This window comes from Myripristis murdjan, chromosome 3, assembly GCF_902150065.1.
Source record: "Myripristis murdjan chromosome 3, fMyrMur1.1, whole genome shotgun sequence".
NCBI classification, from domain to species: Eukaryota; Metazoa; Chordata; class Actinopteri; order Holocentriformes; family Holocentridae; genus Myripristis; species Myripristis murdjan.
Window position 1 is genome coordinate 5,325,574 of NC_043982.1, and position 22,204 is coordinate 5,347,777.

The 22,204-nt window shown below is 43.0% G+C and overlaps 2 protein-coding genes across 7 annotated transcripts in view; one reads left to right on the top strand and one right to left on the bottom strand.

The window, feature by feature from the left end:
- Positions 1–5,962, top strand: part of herc1 (HECT and RLD domain containing E3 ubiquitin protein ligase family member 1) — an 80,406-nt gene extending 74,444 nt beyond the window's left edge. For all 5 annotated transcript variants that reach the window (XM_030048083.1, XM_030048105.1, XM_030048090.1 and 2 more), the window contains exons 76-79: positions 112–364; positions 1,990–2,142; positions 3,775–4,080; positions 5,240–5,962. In XM_030048083.1, coding sequence (XP_029903943.1) covers positions 112–364; positions 1,990–2,142; positions 3,775–4,080; positions 5,240–5,425 — 898 coding nt within the window. In that variant the 3' untranslated portion in view covers positions 5,426–5,962. The remainder of the gene's footprint in view (positions 1–111; positions 365–1,989; positions 2,143–3,774; positions 4,081–5,239) is intronic.
- On the bottom strand, positions 5,720–20,851 carry LOC115356833 (circadian-associated transcriptional repressor-like). 2 transcript variants are annotated; one of them, XM_030048106.1, is made up of 6 exons: positions 20,506–20,851; positions 18,761–19,244; positions 17,058–17,133; positions 14,800–14,878; positions 9,258–9,378; positions 5,720–8,326 (listed from the first exon to the last, which is right to left on the bottom strand). In XM_030048106.1, the coding sequence occupies exons 2-6, from the start codon at positions 19,202–19,204 to the stop codon at positions 7,892–7,894; spliced, it is 1,155 nt and encodes a 384-aa protein (XP_029903966.1). In that variant the 5' UTR covers positions 19,205–19,244; positions 20,506–20,851; the 3' UTR covers positions 5,720–7,891. The 2 variants fall into 2 exon arrangements, with proteins under 2 accessions (XP_029903966.1, XP_029903967.1); XM_030048107.1 differs by lacking the exon at positions 20,506–20,851 and adding an exon at positions 20,294–20,481.
- Between the last annotated feature and the right edge of the window lie 1,353 nt (positions 20,852–22,204).

The window sequence follows — 22,204 nt, forward strand, 5'->3', positions numbered from 1 at the left end:
TCAGTTTACTAATGATAAGTGACAGCTTTATCTCGGTTGTCAGTGTAAAGGAAATACTTGGAAACTGTCAAGTAAGGTAGTTCAACATTTGTGTGTCCCCCACGCTTCTAGATTCCTCCTCAATCCATCCGCGTGCCTGGATGAGCACCTGCTCCAGTTTAAGTTTCTGGGCATCCTGATGGGTGTGGCCATCCGTACCAAGAAGCCCCTGGACCTGCACCTCGCCCCCCTGGTGTGGAAACAGCTTTGCTGCATCCCACTGTCACTGGAGGATCTGGAAGAAGTGGATCTCCTCTACGTCCAGACACTCAACAGCATTCTTCACATTGAAGACAGCGGCATCACTGAGGAAAATTTCCATGAGGTGAGAAACAGAGAGACTTTGATCTCAGTGATTTCTTTGACTTGGGTGAAATTAAATGAGTTTATTTTTATAAGACATTGGCTCATACAGCACTGAGAAGGGGAACAGTGTTTGATACAGAATGGTAACATAGGTTGTAATGTGGAGAAAAGGAGAAATCTGGTAGTCCCCCCCCTCCCCCCAAAGGGGCTCAGCGGTAAATAACAGTTACACAGAAGCAGCACCCTTCTGTATCCTCTCTTGGCACTGACCAGACCTACAATACACTGCACCTACACTTAGGCTTAAGCTTGGGATTCAACGTTACAATAAAGACTTTTCAAAGTCAACATTAACAGTAATTATTTTGACTGTGGGCAGCATGTTTGCCTCTCCTAGGCATGTGAACGCTTGATTCATCCGAATCACACGCCTCCTGGTAAATGGCTAATAAGCAGTGAGTCAGGACCAAGAGCCCTGTGCTCACAGTCTTGTGAGCCAGCCTGTTTTCTGTAATCTGTCTTCTCCCTCAGCTACTTGTAAATTCTTGTTATGCATATAGGCTGAGTTTTAAATGAACAAATGGAACATCATCATGAATCTGGCTAACAAAAAGCCAGGAGAAGTGTTTGAAGCGTTGTGAAGCCCTGGTGTAAGCCGTGCTGGGGGGCTCTGGATAATCATCAGTTCATTTGGACGATCACAGCTCAAGCTCAGCTGTGAAAAAGAGGATAATTTGCCTCTTCTCCTGTCTCTGGTGCTCGCTGTTCCTCTTCCACTGCTAATAAAACCTCAGCTCATTTTGGCTTTGGCCATTATTGATACAATCACAGCATGGAGCACACAACCCCTCCCACCCCACCCAAGAGTGCAGATATGCTGGCTCGCCCAGAGGGAAGCAGAAGCGTCCAGGAGCCCCTCTTCTGTCCAAACATCCTCACACAAACCCCTGCACTGTAATGCCAAGGCCGGCTGGAATGCCAGGGCCTCTGTTGATGCAGCGTATCCTGCCTAGCGGAGACTTGGCCCCGCGCCCAGCCTTGTAGAGCAGGGAAGGGGCTTGGAAGCCGAGCCACAACACTGCCATGGCCAGCTCTCTCAGCCAGGGGGAGGAAGGAGAGGAAGGGGCTGCATCTGCTGCTTTGGCATGAAAGGAGGGAGTGTGGGAGGTGGAGACAGAAAGAGAGACTCCTTGTCTGTCTTTTTCTGCTGGTTTTGGTGTGAAATTGAGGCTTTGAAGAAAATGGTAGATGTGTGAATTCTGTCTGGCTAGCTGACACATGTATTGCCATGATATTATGATTGCTTGTCGCTTGCCAGGCTTATGAACGAAAGAACAGATAAATTTCAGATTTTGGAATAGAGCAGGCACCAGTTGTGTCATGATTTTGTTCAAATAAAAAGCTTCATTGTATGAGTCAAAACGCAAAATATGTTTACTTGTAGAAATAATTTTTCTAAAAAATGTCCACTAAGCACACCTAGAGTTGACAGTGACATAAAGACTTACTGTATTTTTTTTAAATGGGACACCTGTATCTTAGCATTAAATTGACAATTAATTGTGTGTGTGTGTGTGTGTGTGTGTGTGTGTGTGTGTGTGTGTGTGTGTGTGTGTGTGTGTGTGTGTGTGTGTGTGTCTTCAGATGATTCCTCTGGATTCCTTTGTTGGACAGAGTGCAGACGGCAAGATGGTACCCATCATCCCAGGAGGAAACAGTATCCCCCTCACTTTTTCCAACAGGAAGGAGTATGTGGACAGAGCTATTGAGTACAGGCTTCACGAAATCGATCGACAAGTAAGTCTCTGCTCTCTGCTGCTCTCTGGATGTGTCTGCTGAGGAATGACTGGGATTTTCACAACAGCTGAAGAGACTACATTTTACATGCTTTGTTTCTGTTGAAAATAGTGTTGTATTTATACATAATTGATACCCAGGTCAGAATCTGTAATTGATATAGATTGACAGGAGGGTTTCCATTATATGACAGTTGTCTGTACTATATATCCACCAAATTTTAGGTTGCTTAAGTGAGTAATCAAGCCTCAAGTAAATTGTAATCCTCACAATGTCATTCAGATCTTGTTTTGTTTTATTTTTTAATGAAATTTTTAAGTTTTATTTCTTTTTATACAATGTAGTGACATTTTCCAGAGAGGAATAGTGAAAGGTAGAGACATACCCGAGACTAATATCTGCTAACAAAAACTCTGAGTAACATGTCAAATATAAAAGCAAATTACAAGGATACAAGGAAGTTTATTGGTCATTAGGTTGTATAATAAAATTAAAATGTGGTTCCCTCTTGATTGATTGATTGTATAAAAAATACAATTATTAAACATGGAGGAGTGCAGATGGTGCATTTAGTAGTCTCACAGCCTGAGGGAAGAAGCTGCTCTGTAGTCTGGTGGTACGGCAGCGAATGCTTCTGTATCTTTTGCCTGACGGCAGCAGGGTGAACAGGCTGTGGCTGGGGTGGCTGTTGTCTTTTAGGATCCTTTTGGCTCTGCGCAGGCACCTCACCTCCCCATCAACACATAAAATTGTCTTGATTTCCTCCATTTTTGGCACACAGAAAGCTGCACTTCTTCAATGGTGGGAAAAGAAGGATGTTACGTCAGTAAATAATAGTATCAGTACTCAGTAGTGTCAGTCAGTATTTAAAAGTTGCGTACTTGGTGTCAGTGTCAGTCCATTGAAATATGATTTAAATGAACACTGTATTGTCCCAGAGGCATTGCAAGGCACCACATTATGCACTCATTTATTATTATGGCTATTTTTTCACTTGACTGTTGCACAACAAAAGTCACATCCACTATCTCATCACCCAAATTGATTAAATGCTTCTTTTTTTAAAATGCGTCTTTTTCAACGTAACCTTAGTGGGCAGTTTAAATAGCATAAATAGGCCAACTGTTCTATAGCTGAAGTGGCCGATATTTTCACTTACTTACCCATCATCCCTCTAGATCAACACTGCTCACCCGTGGGCACACAGCAGGACCGGTGGTGTAGCAGGTAAAAACTGTGCGGTCAGGGTTGAGGGAGGTTATAGGTGCTCTGCTATGAGTTGCATGTTCAAATGTGATGAAGGATTACTTAATCGGATGTGATGTCAGCATGAGATTACATACACATTTCACACTTCTCATATTACAAGGTAAGCAGCCTAACCTGATCCTCTTGATAATACTGGCACACTGAAGCATTGCAGGTTACCAAGCATTGAGTGAAATCCAATACCGCTCTTTAGTTTCATAGATTCCTCTCATATACGATTCAAACTGGGCAGGTAACATGGCAGGAGTGTATTTAATTTACAGAAGCACGGCTTGCCTGATCAAGCCAACAGAGTTAAGAGCAGATTTGGCATCAACCGCGAACACAAACCAAGGCCAACCGGTGTTTGCCCTCGTCTCTCAGGTGGCAGCGGTGCGTGAAGGCATGTCGTGGATCGTGCCTGTGCCCCTGCTCTCCCTGCTGACGGCCAAGCAGCTGGAGCAGATGGTGTGCGGCATGCCGGAGATCTGCTGCGACGTGCTGAAGAAGGTGGTGCGCTATCGCGAGGTGGACGAGCAGCACTCCCTGGTGCAGTGGTTCTGGCAGACTCTGGACGAGTTCTCCAACGAGGAGCGCGTCCTCTTCATGCGCTTCGTCTCGGGCCGCTCGCGGCTGCCCGCCAACACAGCCGACATTTCTCAGAGGTTTCAGATCATGAAGGTGGACAGGGTGAGTGCACTTGGATCAGGTTGGACCGGAGGGAGGTATTTGTTGAAGTCGATACTTTGTCAAACTTGAGGGATTGTGTCAAAACTGAGCCTCCTCAGCTCTGGTAATACTGAAAGTATGTATGAGGTGTTGGTAATTTATTCGGGATGGGTAAAAAATTGATAGACCAGTATACATCCCTATTTTATTTTATTTATTAATTCAGGATTAAATTGTGCAAATCCTTGTATTTGTGACCTCCATTCATTTCAAAGCTTTGAGAAGTGAACATCTTTTTGAACAATTATTTTATTTATTTATCATCTGTTTATACTGTAAATTTGCACATTGCCCTCATCTATGCACATTGTATACATCAATGCACACTGGTTTTATTGGTTTTTTGCACATTGGTACTTAGATCTTTAGATCTCGAGGGTCATCTTTATTCTTTATTTTTGATTTATTTATTCTTTATTTTTGATTCTTGTACTCTGTGGATACTGCTGAAAACTGAATTTCCTTCGGGATGAATAAAGTATATCTATCTATCTATCTATCAATCTTCAGTAGACTCTTGATAATAATGACAGGCACCAATCAGCCAGTGTCATCAAATCTCAACACAGACGTTTCAGTGTATCTCATATTCGGAAACAAAACAGAAGAAATCAGTCTGTAAGCTTCCCCGTATAGTATCTGATGGCTGTGTTAACATGAATAATGTACACACACAGCTGAATAGATGCTTGTCAGATGTTTTCCAGCAGCCAGAGGTCATATCTGACAGAGCTCAACCTGTTCATTAGAGTGCCTTAAAGTTCAGATTACCGAGAATTATGAACGTATACGTCATTCCAAATTATTTCGCTGCATTCCAGCACACATGCGTGTTTGTTCATGTTCCCTCAAATCCAGACTAATGACGTGTAATGATGTATCCAAGCTACCAAAAATCGCTGCAAAAATCAGTCATACATATAATATAGTCTATGTGGGATTGAATAGTCTTTCCTAATCTACACTAAGGAAGTCACATTGGATTGTTAGGTGCAGGGTAAAGCCCAGCCCTAAAATTTGTTTTTCAAGAATGTGTGTGTGTGTGTGTGTGTGTGTGTGTGTGCTGACAGCGTTGTGGAAAACACTAGCAACACTCCTTGTCTGTCTGTTCTCTCCTCAGCCGTATGACAGCCTTCCCACTTCCCAGACATGTTTCTTCCAGCTGCGTCTGCCTCCCTACTCCAGCCAGGCCGTCATGGCTGAGCGGCTGCGCTACGCCATCAACAACTGCCGCTCCATCGACATGGACAACTACATGCTCTCCCGCAACGTGGACAACGCGGAAGGCTCCGACACGGACTACTGACACACCTCGACCCAGGAATGACTGGGCACGGACACGGACACAGTCACGGACGGTCTTACCAGAACACCACACAAACACACACAGTGAGCACACTCAGCAAAAACCCGGAGATGCATTGTCATCACTTCACCAATTGTAGGAACTCCTGAGCAGACAGGCCACTTTTTAAATCCATTCTGTGTATTCTCAACACATCACAGATTCAGTGTTTTCATTTCACCTCGTGGTTTATTAGCAGTTTTTAAGACACAACAATTGACACGAGAGGTGCATTTAGTGTTATTGATTTTTTTCCCCATTGCTCCACATCCCATTTTCAGGGTTTTTGCATGGAGGTATGTTTATTTTGTTTGGAAATGTGTATAGAATATTCAAGCCAGTGGTTGGGAGGGAAAAAAAAGAATATTGTACATTGTGTAAAATGCTTCATTAGGAAAATGTTTTACATAATATCCATATTTATTTTGTTTTAATTTCTAAATTGCCTATGCCGAGTTTCCTAAAGCATACAAAACACAATAAATGCTTTAAAAATGACTTTGTGTCTTCTGTGCTGAGGCTTGCTGCATAACCAAAAACCCCTGGGGAAAAAAGGAATGATGGAGAGTAAGCAGAACACTTCCTTTCAGAAAGCAGATGTCACATTTATTTCATAAGTATAAAATATCACAAAGGCCATTTTTGGGGGGTAAATAACTTGAGAAAAAAAAATGTACACAAAGGAAAGCTTCTCTACGTTGATAAGCAGAGTGTTCACACTATCTCAGTGTCTCTTTGTAGGACAATGTTGGCAAGAGCTGTCGGTTGACTTAAACTGGATGTGGCAGGAGATGTTTCTGGTCTCTGTTGTTCCTCTTGGGTCCCTGGAATTGTTCTGTTGCAGAGCAGCGGCACAATGAAATACTCCGCAGGTTCTGGTTCCATTTGTGACAAAATATGTTTCCTCTCATTGTAATGTGCAAGTCCTAACCCTAACCCTTGAACTGATGCATTGTGTGAAGGACAAGAATTGATTAGATAAGTATTGTAGATATCAGGATTTACATTACATAGACATAGTACTGTTGTACAATTAAGTCCAATTTCAGTGATTTTATTTTTTCCCCACTTCAATTCGGGGATTACATGGTTCTTTATGCGTTGAGGAAAATACTACTATCATTGGCTTTCTAAAAACTTTCAAACCCCTTTAGATAAACTCAAAATGCATGGCTGTCAAGCTCAACGAGGCGCATTTCTGAGCTTCTGAAAACGCCACATTTTGGAGATGTGGGTTTTCACCTGACTGCAACAACAGACGCTTTTCCACCGCATGGTATGGCTCAACTCGACTCTACTCACTTTTGGTACCAGGTACTTTTCTGGATTTCTCCAGAGAGTACCCCTTACTGCAGCTGGCTGTTAGTAGCAACAGTGCATGACACTGCCATGACATCATCTTCAAGATGACATACACAGAAACAATGGAGGATGTGGAACGGATGGTGGTGTTGATTTTCAGTGTGTGGCTGTTTGTCACACAAGCAGACAAATTTTGTTTGAGAAGAGGCTGGAGGCAGCAAGACAGAAAACCGCTGGAAAAAAACAAGTCAGTTTGGGAAATCCTACATCAGAGCTGGTGTAAATCACAGATTTGTGTAGGATGTCCCATGTCACGTAATGATGACACTGATGATTCTAGTGACTATTCTTTCTGACCAATCACGAGTTGAGTTATACCATGTGGTGGAAAAGCCGCTCATATGTTCAATGTCTTCACGTTATGTGGTCAAACTATGGCATGGCATTAGCATGAGGTAGAGGAATCATTACAAACCAAAGGAGGAGCGGATCAACAAAGTAACAGTCAAAGTACTCAGCTTTCAGCTGCCTTCCCGTACAAGTAATGTGTATTCACACAGATCACCACTGACACTGTTTTCAGGGGGAATCAGACCTAGGACCCATTATTCCTGCCTTCATTCTCTGTATGCTCACTCAGTCTTTTGTCGAGGGAACATATCCAGATAAATGTCCTCTGCCAACATCGTTTCAACCTTTGGACTCTTTAAGATGACTTGCATCCAACTCAAACAAAATTAGTGAAAGCTCAACGGAGAGAGCTGGTTTTGTTAACGCACATACATTTCTTGATCAGTCATGCCCCGAAAACCAGCCGTCATCAAAAAAAGTCATATCCGCTTTGCCCTTTTAACCCAGTGGCCTGTTATTTCACTCTGTCACTCAACACCCCGAGGCTCACCCAACATCTGAGCAGTGCGTGTGCGTCAGCTGAGGATAATAAAAGCTGGACTTAGATGACTTCCAAACATGCTTTGTAAGGCGTGGTAACCTTTGAGCTTTGCTCGAGCTTTCAGGGCCTGCATGGTGAGATCCTGTCCTGCCCAGGTGTGTCCTCACTGATGGACCGTAGTAGTTCCAGCACGTACCAAGTCCACACGCCGGTCTGAGTCCTGCCTTCTGCGGCTAGGACATCCAGCTCCGCTCGCTTGTGCTACTGTCTCCCAGAATTCTGGAGGTGATGATGCTGTCCTTAGCCTGCAGCAGTCTTTCCAGGCAAGGGGACCTGATCTTGAAGGGGAGGAGCCCCTGGCTGAGACGGGGGGTTGCGTTGGGGTGGTGGAGGGGCTCGCTCTGAGAATCTGTGCTGGAAGAGACTGCGTTGTCCTGGGTTACTTCCAGGTTATAGCGTGCAGGAGGAGGCGACGCAGGAGCGGGGGGCCGGCCCAGGGTTGGTTCAGGTGTTTTGAGGGAGCAGATGGGTGAGGTGTGCAGCCATTTGAGGTGAGTAGCAGAGTATGCATTGGCAGGCGGGCCATCAGTGATTCTGGGGGCCCAGTCGAGATCAGAGGAGCACTGGGACACTGGAGAGGATGGGGGCGGGGTGGCACTGGTGTTATACTGCAGGAGAAACAGGAGAGTCACATTAGCTTCATTGTGAGCATCACAACAGCAGAATCAGCATCAATCCTGGATTCAGCTACGCTAAAATAAATGTTTGGAAATGTTTTTTTTTTTTTCCTTCTTCTGTTTCTTCTTTCATGAACATTTAGGCTAAAACTTTGTGGACTTCATTAGACAGCTTTTGTTCTCTAGCAGTAACTGTGCTGCATTCATGTGGAGGTGGGAAAGTGGACGATCTGAGACTTAACGACAAAGCAACCAAGGAAATCCAACCCCTGATGACAAAGGATAACCATTTCAAAGGCTAAAACTCTGCAAGTTGGAGAGTTTTTCCAATACTGGCAGTTTTTTCAAGTGTGCTATAGATTTTGATGATGATCAGGAGTTTTCTCCCATCAGCTTATAGCCCCAACTCTGAAATTACAACATTAAGGTTGCAAATTAAAATCAATCGTTTGTCGGGTCATGAAATCAATTGAAGGTAAAAGTTAAAGAGATTATAGAATGTTTTTTTCCGCATATAACACAAATTCGTGAGCACTATGGAGTATCGGCAGAGCTTTGCACTCTCTTCGTGCCCTCCTAGTTCCTCAGCTGAATTTAGTTGTGATGTAGCTTCCAAATGTCTGGTCATCTGTCAAGAAGTCAACACATTCTTGATCTCTACCCGTCCAGAGAGACTGGCCTGTTGTCCTTGGAAAACATGATTGACAAGTTACCCGGCTCTATAAATATCATTTTTCATTTGAATATTTTGACTAAGCTTTTCCAGCATTTCATCAGATATGACATTTTTATATCTCCCTTCTCAACACTGGAGTTAAGGTTACCCAGGCTTGACAAGGTCTAAGAAATACACATACACAAAAAATGACACCTCTCATGGTTAGGCTAAGGGATTTTTATTTTATTGATATTTATTTTTTACCTTTTGCCTCTTAGTCGGAGTGCTGTCATTTGCCTGGGTGACGGTCACGTTTGGTTTTACATGGGGGAACCAACTGTGAAGCATTACTTCTATTTTCAGTATGATGCTGAGAAAGCGTTCGCTAGAAGAGGGAGAGAGGAAAAAAAACAAGGTCAGTGAATGACGTGTTGCTGAGAGGAGGTGATATCATTTATTGTTTCAAAACCTAGAGCCGAACGCCTAAACCAGCTGCCTGTCAATGAGGACTGACATGGAGTGCTGTTTTCAATGGCAGATTACAGAGAGCAAACCACCCAGCAGCTCAGATGGCTTAGGGATGTCTAGCCAATGGCCATTACATAATCCTTATAAAGCCACTGCCAACACATTCAGCTCTTTATCTGATTGGTGGACAACGTGAGATAGCATTGAATAAATAAAACCCTCAGAGAGAGGGAGGGAGTGAGGGGGAGAGGGAGGGGGAGGGGGGACAATCAGGCAGGCGACTGTATCTGCATTCCTTGCTGTCTGTGTGATGTTATCTGCGTCCACATCCACATACATGGAGCACATGATGTGTGTGGAGGAGGGTGAGCGGAGCATGTTCAGCTCCACATGAGAAATGTGACCGTAGTGAGCCGCTCCGCTGCTTTACACACACACACACATGCTCCGGCCCACACGTGGCAGCGGGGGTAGGCCGTCGTTCCATTCACCGGCTATAAATAGCGCAGTAAGCCCTGAAGCGGTCCGTAGTGGCCTCGCCCACTGCTCACAGCGAGGAGCTGGATTTAAAACAGAATCACTGTAGTCAAGCTATAACCCGCTGCCCTCTGCTCTGGCCCCCTCCCTGACGTCACGCTGTAAAACCACAGGGGGCATCTGGGACTTTATGCCCCGTCCACGGCGTATCTAAAGAAGGGAGAGGACAAGATTTGTAGTTTTCCTTGTTTAGATATGACGTGGACAGGCGCACTGAACAAGTTCAGAGATAACCATCTCTGGCGAGTTGTCAGTGACAAGTTGTACCAGCACGTGTAGCAGCAACATGATGTCAATACGTCACAGAGCAGCATGTGAGCCTAAACGGACCCTTTTCACAGCGGCCATTTTGACATGAAAAAGCAGGGTAAGCACAGGTGTTACTGATGACATTAATGAAGGTGCTGCTCCATTTCGGCCGAACAGAGGTAGAGCCCTGGTTTGATTGATTGATTGATTGATTTTTATTAGTGTGTCATGCGCACAGGTGCCCAGCCCATAAAGACTTACAAGACACAACCACATAGAAAAGCAAACAATAGTCAGAGTCATCAGACGTCAAAAATCAAACATCCAGAAAAACACGCCTAGCAAACAAGTAATAAGGTCATACAAATAATTCTTTTTTTCTTAATGACCATGCATTTTTTATAAACCCCGCTAAAGCAAATACATCCTTCTCTCTTCCTCTGGAATGGAGTTGAATCTACCCGTTTCTAGGGCCAGGGGGAGAATCCCAGCCCTCAACTGGGCACACTGGTTTTGCTTCTGCTAGCTCAGTGGAAACGTTGCCAAAGATGCTCTATTTAAAAGATGAGGCATCACAAGCTGCACCGACGGTATGAAATGGAACGCAATCCAATCCACTCTTAAATGAGTGTGGTGGTCTAGCCTACAGCTGCACAAAGCTTAGGCATGTCAAAACAAGAAAATAATTAACTACAAATTTAACGCTGGCACCTTATTTTGCTGCTTGGTTTTATCTGTTAGCTTCTTATCCAAGATTAACTCAGTACAAGTTCATATCAGTAATCCTGATATTCTCTTCCCCCGTCCAAAAACAGTTCAATAACAATAATAATAGTATTATTATGAAGTAAAGAAACCCGTTCTGTTTGAGTTTTGACTATTAATTCATGGTTTCATGTATAAATCCCTTGATGTTTCTGTTCATCCAGTTGGAGCAGGGCAGCGCTGCAGTGAAGCCAGAGGCAGTTCAACACCAACACACAGCACTGAGATCTGTGTTAATGTCAAAATGGCTGCTGTGGTGTCGAGGGTGGACACTTTAGTTACTTTAGTTAGTTTAGTTACTAGGCTTCATACAGACAGACTAATGCGCATATTGCACAAAAACCAGTCTGTATTATCTAAACCGGGTTTTGCTGCAGCTGAATCTCTGTCCTGTCCAGGTCCTAACAGCAGAGGTAAGCAAGGTATGCTTGACGTCAATAGCGGCATCAGTGCAGATTTGGAACGCGGCTGCAGTGACATATTGCCTCTTCCTTCTATATGCACTCCTACAACATGGAGGCATTCACATGTTGGTCATAAACTCTACCATAATGAACTGCAGCAGACATCAGGCTACTTGCTGTGTACACTGCACTGCCAGCATCAGTGGATTTGCAACCACGTCTGCCGCCTGTCTTGACACACTTTAGCACTTTGTAACTCAAAGTGGGAGATATCTTACCCACAAATCCACTTGTAACTACCACTAGGAGGCTGACGTGAGGTCTCCATGTGTGGTCCAGCCGTGACGCAGTAAAGTGTTTGGTACATAATTTCACATTTTAAGTTTCCATGCCGTACTTTAGCAAAATGGCCACAACATACATGCTGTGCTTTGGCGGAAGACAGCAAGTTAGCTAGGTTTTTAGCGAACTGAGCAGACATTAGGCCCACAGTCAGGTTCAGTGAGATCTCACAGCTCTGGCAGTGTGATGATACTGTACCTTTCTTCATTTGAATCTCTATCTGAGCTACTTCATTTTCACAAGCAAGAGTTGAGGCACACAAAACCAGAAGCCACTCAAAGACAACCAACAATGAACACAAACAAATCACAGACTTTAACGCAGAATTTGAAAACAAACAAACAAACAAAAAAAAACTACTCGCTCAATTCTGTTTCCTACTGATATGAACCCCAGGCCTAAATCAGCTGCTATTAGCCCAAAGCCGCTGTGTCCACCAACTTTGATGGAAACCCTTCCCATGAAAATTTCCATGAGATATCCTGCTGACAGAACAATATTTTTGAAAACATAAGCTCTTCAGCAGAGGTAACAGCTGGCTGCTTCCAAAATCATGCAACATTAATAAACATAAACAGTGGTGTAATTCCACTGGGTGCTGTGTGGATGCGTCACACTGCTCAGACGTTTGATCAATAGGAGACGGTTTTATCCACGAATGGATGCTTCCGTGAATCCGGTCTGGCTGCCAGGAATTCAGTCATCTGCAACACTGTGGCGAGGAAAAATGAACCTCCAGCAGTTTCTCTGGTTGAGTGGAGTAGAAAAACCAACAGAGCCTGGCCCTTACACAGATAAAGCAGCCATTATGTAAGTGATAAAAGAATTTACAACTATCTGGAGCTATCAATAATTTGCTTACAGATCCTTTATGACCTCTACGGTGACTCATCATGTAGAAACTATAAAAGAGACCAACTCATTACCTCCAACAAAGAGCTTCTGTATTTCTGGTTCTGTAATTCTGTTTGCCAGCAGGACATCTAAATTTGGTGGACAGAAAGGCCGTGTGCCTGCATCCGCATTTATTAAAATAATGGAAAACTATTACACAAACAGAGATGAGAAACTTGATTCCAATTCCAGACCTGTTTTCAGGGTCATCAAGTCAATTTGACTTAAAATTGAGGGGGTAGAAATGAAGCGCTTGGGGGCAAGTTAAAGAACTGCTCGGTGTTGGCGAGGGGTTCTGCTCTCTCCGTACCCTCTAGCTTGGCGTGTTTTTGGATCATTTACATAAAACATTTGAAAAATCAGTCCCAACTCGTTAAGTGACTATGCATCATAGTGACTATGGACATTTCATGCATTCAGATTTTTATTCTGTGGTCCACTTGGTGGGCTTGAGAGAGATTCTACGACCCTTCGGTTTATGAAGGCATTTAAAGCCCATTTGGATGAATTCAAATAGTTTTCAACCAAAACACTATAAAGAAAAATGAAATGTTGAGAATGGTCAGATATCAAGGGAATGTTGTGTTGTGAGCATAAGCTGTTACATTTTGAACTATGATAATAACTGAATATTAAGATTATTGTTTGCTGACATGGTATGGAACAAGTTTTAAGATGTAATTAACAAAAATCCAAACTTCACTATCACTGGCTAGCTTAACATTACAGTGGCTGACACTGAAGTTAACATCTTAGGATGTGTTTCCAGCCCTAGTTTGATAGCAAATACATATTTAAAAACAGATTAAGGCTATAACGTGGGTTGATAATGGACTGACCTACATGATATGACTACTTTAACTAGTCATTTTATTGATCAATTTTTATTATATTATTACTATTATTATCAAACTGCAACACATTCATGTGCAGAACAGACCTAAACAGCCTAAAAAAAAAAAAAACAAAAAAACATTCCAATGACTACAACTTTCCCCAAGGAGCCTTAATACAGCTTGCAAATAATTCTTGGCATTTGCTTTAATCTGCATGAGTGCCACATGGGTTTACTGCATCTGGACTGTTCAGATAGAGTCAGGTGAGTTTTAAATCACAGTAAAGTGTAGTAAATTGACCTTCACATGCTTTCCTGTAATTGTGAAACCTCACGGTACTTGCCGTGCTTTTCTGTGAGACCAACCCAACCCATTTGGCAGCAAAGTCGGCTTAAAAAAAAAAAAAAAAGGCTCATAAAAATGATGGCCAACGCCTGCTGGACACAGTCCCATAATATTTGGGCATACATTTGAAGTTGTAGGACCCTTGACGTAACTCACAGTCATACTTCATGTCCATGACATTCTCAGAGGTCATGCAAAGTCCAGGAAGAATATAGTGCACAGGACAGGACAAAACAAACCCAGTCATGAGAGAACGCCTCCTCTAAAGCTTGTCTTTCTAACATCACCATTTAGCTTCTGCAAGTACACTTAAAGTCTACAGTTTGCCATCAAGCCATTTAAGTTCTGGGTTTAATATAATCAACAGATTCTGAACACGAATTAAGACCTCAGTGTTTGAGTTATGTCTCATGAAACCTGTTTCTGGCCCTGCAGTCCTTTGATACTTGGGCTGTTTTTTTCCATGAGTGGAGTGATGGCTTCATTTCTACCTTCCTGTGCATCTGTGGACATAACAGGTTGTGTGAAGGCTGTTCACATCATATTAGAGCTCCACTGAAGGTTGATGCGATAATGGTTTACTATGAATACCTTTTATGTAAGTACAACAATAGCCTATAAACGCCTAACAAAAGCAGCCTTGTAGGCATTCTGTTAATAGGTTAGAAAGACTTGCTATGGCTGTTTTGTTCTCCTTAACAACCTGTATTAGCTCATACACAACCCTGTTTGTGCTTAACTAATGTGACAGCTGGTTATCTGTCACATGACCACAATCTAATCACGACACGGACAGTGAAAGGAAAAAAAAAAAAAAAAAAAAAAAAAAAAAAACAACTAGAAAATATGGTCAGAGAAAGTTCTGGTGAGAAAGGAGGAGTTTTTTCTGTTATATGGATGTTGCCACTGCAGTGCGCTGAAATGCAGTGCAGGACAGCTGCGGGGGCATTTTTTAAAGGTATTTACCCCATGTTTGGATTCTGAAGGACTCCCATTATTCTCTGGATACGGTCCATTGCAACGCTCTCCTGGAAACTGCTGAGACCTGTGGGAGAAAAAGAGAGAAATCTGTACTGAGCACGAGGCGACCAGGCACGTGGGCTTTGGTCTTCAGCACATCCAATGACTCTGAATTTAACCACGTTGCCCACTGCTGACTCCTCTGGATCTTTCTGCTCATTAGCTGCTCCTCGATGCTTTGAATACGCAGGGCCACTAACACTAGGCTGCACAACAGCTTCACATCCTTAAAGAAGAACAGCAGTGAACTTAGAGTCCAGTTACTTCTGTCTACCTCTGAGTTCATATCTCCCTGCTACCACTTTGCTATGCATGCCCTGTGCTGGTCAGTTCCTTTTTTTTAAAAAAAAAAAGATCCTGTGCAATGAGAGGTGAATTTCTCCATTTCAAGGATAGGCTTAACATAAAATTACCCAACTTTTTACAACTGTCAGCACAGTGCTTATTTGACTAATGCCCTTTCAAAAAAACCCTCTGGATGCAGAATTCCATTCTACTTCCTGGTGTAAATGATGTCACACACTACCAGTTTGTAAAGAGTGCTCTGATTGGTCAACAGTTTGCATAGTTAATGAGGTACCCCCTAGACTGTGTTCAGCCAGGTACTTGCCAAACTAACCAAAGTCTACTCTGAGCCTCCACTGTTGCTGGGTGCCGTGGTTCCAACACTGGATATTTGTTGCAGTGGATGGTACAACTAAAGGAAAGCTTTCAGCACTACAGGCATCAAAAACATGCTACATGTTTTTGTCAGGGAAGGTTCGAGTTCAACTCACCGCACTGTATCTTTGACATGTGCATGTTCTTTTTCACAGGGTCCAGCCTAGCTTGACATTAACTGTCATCCCTGCTGGGGCTGAACAATTAATCAATATACTATCAAAATCACAATATCGCCAAGTGCAATATCAAAATCGCAGAAGCTTCAATACTTGCACAGACCCTAGGAAAAAAAAATGACATCATCATATAGAAAGCTAGATAAATAGATGGATAGATTTTTAGTGAACATGAAAATTATGATGCAAAAGTTATCATTCCCACTAAAATTGCAATTCATATCACAATATCTGTCAAAATAATCACATTTTATTTATTTTTTTAGCGTATCGTCCAGCCCCAGTCCCAGCAAATACAAATACACCCTAAATGAAAAAGGATGGATGTGACAATGAAGGCAACATGTTTTTGTGGGATTATTTCCTGGAGGACACTTGCACTTCTTCCTGTGGATGTCAGCTGATGGGCAGGAAGGACTCCGCTCAGAAGAGATGAGATAAGGATACAGCAGAAGCTCTGACCAAATTAAATGAAGGCCTCATGTTTACTGAGATGAATTATCTGTGGAAGCTGGTTTTCATACTTTACAAGAATGAATGACAGCAAATGGCTTCTTTGTGAAGGAGCAAAACAAGTCCTGCTATCTCCAGCTATGACTGTGCAGACACCAGAGAGCAATGGGCTGCCTGCACTGACTTCAAACACAAACAGCATTCTCCTCTCAGCTCTACCGGATCCAAACAGGCAGTGACCAGTGAGAACCACATAGATCCATCTCTCTCATCTGGCACAGATGTCAGAGTGGGACATTAACGTAAATGAAGGAGAGCAAAACAACTACTTTTAACCCCATATCTCGCAAACGGTGGGTAAAACAGAGTGCCTTTGATCCGGGCTTTCATCTTTGAGCGGTCTTAGGCTAAAAGGATCCTAAATAACTCACAAGGCCTTTGATCCTTGTTTCTTTTCGAGGCTGCACCGCTGTGATTTTCAGTGTGCGCCCTCTGGACACACAAGTTCAACAATTTCCAAATGATTTGAGAGGATTCATTTGACTGGACATTTTTTTAAAGGTTAAAATGAGTGAAAAATCAAAACAGAGAATTTTGCTATGCCTACTTGTCTGCTATCAAATTCCTTTCTACATGACATCATTTTGCAGGATGAAAAGTAATGTTACATGAAAATACAGTTTTTGGATTGTAAACGTTCAGTTCATTGTGAGTTAACTTTAAAAAAAATCAGCCATCAGCGTCAGCCATCCTACCACAACGTGTCTGCCTATCTTTAGCAGTGTGATAGGCGCAGCATGGCTGGTGACACGACTCCATTCAGAAACCTGTCTGTGTGCTATTACTGGCGCTCCACAGCAGGCAGGATTGTAAAGGAAAAGATCTAAAGCTGGGATTAGGAGGCCCACTTACGTTCAGAGTATCTCCCTGACTGCAGGCCTTGCAGGATGGACGACAGAGGCTGGACGTAGCACTGCAGGTCCGCGCACTGTGGGGAGCACATAATTGGGTTAGTCATTCACGGTATCAACGCTGCATGACACAAAGTGTTAGCAAATAGCCACTTAAAGGCACCTATCCATAGCAGGGTGCTGTTTATTGCAGCCTTAGAACTGAATACCTGATTACATAAGTCACATAATCAGCCAGAGCTCAGTTAATTGAATAATGAATTGAGAACTGTGTGAGAGAAAAGCCTTTAAGAGCTCTCAGCCCAACACTGTGAATCAATTACCAATCAAAGTGTGTTCAATTTCTCAATTAGCCACTAACTTGCTGATTTACAACTAAGTGACTGATAACCCATTTACACCCACTCCCACTAGATGACATTACGCCCACATGGAAAGTAAATGCCCGCAGGTCCTTCAGTAAGAGCTCCCCATTAACAGCTGACAGAAGCTAATGGAGAAACTGATAGCAATCAACAGCTTCACACATGGCCGGACAAGCTGTCGCACCATCTCCCTCTGCGAGCCTCGACCAAGTGTTAGAGCGGAGCACATCATCCGGGAGCATCAGACTACCAGGAGCTCTGTGAGAAAAAACCCTCCCTCTTCAGATGCTCATGTGATATGTATATGTATCATCAATCTGTGACGTTCAGTGCATTCTGGGAGCCATTCTGTCATGAAGAGCTGCCATTAGGTTTTTTTTGTTTGTTTTTATTTTGTGGTGTACTCTTTCCCTCAACCTGCCTCATCCACTTCAGCCACTGGATTCCTATAAGGCCTAGAAGGCCTTGCAACAGCCCCCAGAGAACAGGCCAAGGCTTGTTTCAGTCAGCGGTGGGTTACACTGTATGTACATACATCACACGATCGAGGTGGCAAAGCGAAACAGTGGGAGTTTTTCCAGCGAAAACAAAAATGGATTTGGGATTGAAAAGGCTCTCCGTGTAGGAATCATGCAACTGCCCAAGCATCTCAATTTCGGGAAACTCTATGATCAACTGATTGGTTGATCATAAAGGGGTAATTCAACAGTATATTAAAGTATAAGTGTAAAAACTTTATTGTACAGTGAGTGCTTTCGCATTTACATTCACGCTTTACGTTACTCTTAAGCTACATTCTAGTTTTAAAAAAGTGTCTTTCGCCCCTTATTCAGCACACGTCACAAAACATGTCTTGCTGCATTGCATTCTAGTTTATTCAGGTCACTGTTGGTTGGTATTAAGACTAGGTGATATGGACAAAATCAATTTTTTTTTGCAAATACCTCAATATTGATATTGTGGCAACACTGTGTGTATGACTATTGGTGCTTTCACCAAATACATTTAATTAGTGACATTTTTGACAAATAGGCATTTTGATAAGTGCCAGTGGATAAAGTCAAATAACTGCAAGTTCTATTATAGTGGAGAGGGTTTAGAAAATTATATCACCTTACCATAATGCTGCCTTTAAAAAGAAAAGACAACACTTATGTCATACCACAATATTATAATACCCAAAATTCCACATGATATCCAGTCTCATATCACCATATCAATATAATAGGACATGGTAACTTCCTGAAGTGACAACTTACTCACTCTGAGTATATGGCTCAGAAAATGATGGCAAAAGGCGGTACCTTAAAAAAAAAAAAAAAAGAGGAAAAGCCCTCACCTTTTGTGAGAATAGTTCTTTTTCAGTGCCTGGTTTGGGCTTTTCAAGTCCTTCCAAACCAGGGCTGTGTGCTCTCTTCCTCATTTGATGATGATGCTTTGCAACTGCACCATTTGAAGAAGTACAGAAGGCCCTGGAAGGTGTCTGCTGGCTGACACAGGTAAATCCCTGAACTGGAGTGGCTGAGGGAGGCTGCAGGGGGGCCAGAGAGTCAGCACCGCTGCTCCCACGGTGGTCTCCATTTTTACAGGCACAGCCATCATCCCTGCTTTGAGTCAGTCCAGAGCGGATGTGATGGCCTGTGGGAGATTCCCTTAAGGATGTGGTAGAAGACGGCGGTGGCTGTGCCTCGGTATGCTGAGGACTTAATCTGTTTGGACTATCACAGTCCTCTTCATCACTGGCAAGCCAGTCAATGGAGTAATCCGAGTCCGAGGTCGACATGGTAAACTTAGACTCCTAGCCAGCAGAGAGCATTGCGGACCTGCAAACCAAACACACACACTCTATTCAAAAGCTCATCAGAAACACACTGAAAACTTGGCTCTCCTCTAAGTGTGGCTACTGCTTTGACTGACAGGCGTAATAATAAAATACACTCCTCCTACAAATATGTGGTATTGTGTAAGAGAGTTTTTTTTATGTATTTGAACCGTTTCCAAAAATGCCTGTCAGATCTGCAACTGTAATGAGTCCCCCTACACAACCCACATTTCCATCCACTATGCATTAAGAATCCATCGCCTCCGTCTGGATGAACACTGAGTCTAACCCATAGATAAACACATTAGACAGTTGTATACACATAGCTCTGTGGTTAATTATACCGAGCATCACGCTTTTCAGTTATAGGCTCTGGGGAGCTGGCACATGAATTGGCAAATTGTTGGAGGAGAAGACAAGGACCAATTCATGTTTTCATGCTTGGAGAAATCATGACACGGTTCAAACCATTACACCACCGCTATTCTTTCATTTATCCCCCGGTTTAACGCAGGCTCCAGTATATAAAACACACAGAGCTACAAAGAATATCGTCCGGCGTTCACAGCGTCTATTCTTCATTGCTTTAGTCATTACAGTGTGACTGGATATACAAGCCAATAGATTAAATAACCCTCCTCAGCCTCTACGAAATGGGCAGGTCGGACAATATTATGTAAGAAAAAAAAAAAAAATCCAAACACATGGACTTGTTTCCCCTTGCCTGCCAGTTCACATGCACACCGAGGGCTGACACAAGTGCGAGGGGCTATAAATGTAGTCCATTATTCAACTTCACCTGTCCCGATTTTATAATCACGCCAAAAAAAAAAAAAAAAAAACGACACGTTATATCCAGAGGTAGTGAAAGCGGTTTGCTGAAATCAGGAAACACACTAATAATAATAATAATAATAATAATAATAATAATAATACAAATTAGAAATAAAACAGATACAGTACGAGCCGTGCTTGAACTTAACTGCCACAATTTAACAACCCAGCAAAACACAATAAAATGCGATGGGAATCGTAGCACACAGTAATTACCTGAGCCGATCCGCGCCGTGTGAACAGTACAGTACAAGACAGTAGAGCAGAGAGCAGAGCTGGGCTTTAAAGCACACAAACCCTACAGCCGTGTGCGCGCAGCCTCGCTCCCTCGGCTGTTTCTCCGCGTAATGCTCCAGGTGAGTCCGAGGGCTGGGAGGAAATAGCAGAAAAAAGCAGCACCGCCCTTCAGCTCGGCGACCATCACTTACCAGAAGCGCTGCCCGGTGACTTGAGGACATCCAGCCGCACTGAGCCGACTGATATAGTGAAACCATGAAACCAAAGCAGGCATCCTATCCAGCCCGTGCAGCCTCTCCCAGGGCAACGTGTCTGAGAGGGGCGGGTAGAAACGCACTGGCCTCTCCGATTTGTGCTCTGCCTGCCATATCTGACAAATAGACACTGCGATAGAGGCCGGCGGGAGGCGATATGCGAGGAGGGACGCGGGCTTACATACTTACATCAAATGGAAATTATGAAAAGACAAAAACCGCACTCACACACACACACACACACGTGGTCACGCGGTAGAGCTCCACGAAACAATGAGCACGGTCCCGCCCGCCGCCTTCACTTCAGGCCAATTAAACACAGCCGTTAGTTCTTAGGGTCACGCCGCACGCGACCAGCCAAAAAAAAAACTAATAAATGCTGCACTTATAAGAAGCGGTGATTTTTTTTTTTTTCCCTGGGATGGCGAAGGCATGCCCCAGTTGACATAAATTCAGCCCTTTCCTCATCTCAGCTATAACCAATAATGTGCCTAACCTTAACTTGACACAACTCTCAACCTAACCTTAACCAATAAGCCGAAATAACCGCCCAAACGGTAAAAATGACAGCCATCCCCAAAATATATATATATCTATATATTGAGCCTTCAGAAATTCCAGAAAATCATTAGCTCCGGAGAAAATGGGCATTTTATCCAAATAATTCTCACTGCTGTGAGAACACATTAACTCTGGTGGAATGTGCTATTTAGAGTAATAAATAAATGAATCATAAACATCCTATTGCCATTTTTAGAACAATATTATGCAGATATTGGAAAACTAAATGACTGTAGGACTGATATAGGAACACTGTAGGCCTGTTGTGATACCTTAAAGCTCCTTGAGGTTTGTTGTAGGGATGTTAGCGATATCTAGCAGTCCCTGTGCAAATATTATGCTATATGAACATCATGGGGATGTTAATGTAATATTATAAGACTAGGAATGCTATTATAATATTACACGCAAGTCCTAGTAGGCTTAAGAAACTAATATTATCAAAATATGACTCCTATAAATCCCCAGAGTTCCTGTTTTTGAGAATATTTTAGGGAATATATTATATAATGATATTAAAGACACAAAATGATGGCTAAGAAGCTAACATTAGCCTGCTGCTCAAATACACCAACCCAGCACAGGGAAGGCTTTTGTCACAAAGTGAAACTAGCTTGCCTCAGTGTTTTAATTTGATTTCTGCTGCTTTTGACTTGCCTAATAAAAACACCAATTGAATACCAAAGCACCTTGAGTTTATCCAAAGGGGTTTGAAAGGATATAATCCCAAGGATGGTGTATATTATCAACTGAAAGCACTGAAATTACCAGGAGCAGAATTTACAATTTTTTCATGTGGCTGTTGGGATTTCTTTGTCAAACACACAGGCCTTTGCCAATGTTGCAGCTCTAACTTAGGCTCTGTCTGGTACTAAGCCTCGCCCCTGCTCGTCACTGGTGTCACACCACTTTTCAGCCCGACAGCATGGAAATATGATCAGTGCCATCTTGACCCATGCCCAACTTCTTCAATGGGTTTCATGATGTTACGAGGGTGTGTTTGGAAACTTTGTCCTTCTTTGTGATATGCCCTGCCAATTGCCCCACCCCCTTCAGACAGATAGGGCTGAAGAAT

Coding starts and splice junctions, on each gene's coding strand:
- LOC115356833 (XM_030048106.1), bottom strand. CDS start 19,204: ATGTCGACCTCGGACTCGGATTACTCCATTGACTGGCTTGCCAGTGAT. Junction 14,879..17,057: donor GTCAGGGAGATACTCTGAAC/GTAAGTGGGCCT, acceptor TTTCTCCCACAG/GTCTCAGCAGTTTCCAGGAG. Junction 8,327..9,257: donor CTCCGACTAAGAGGCAAAAG/GTAAAAAATAAA, acceptor TTTCTCCTGCAG/TATAACACCAGTGCCACCCC.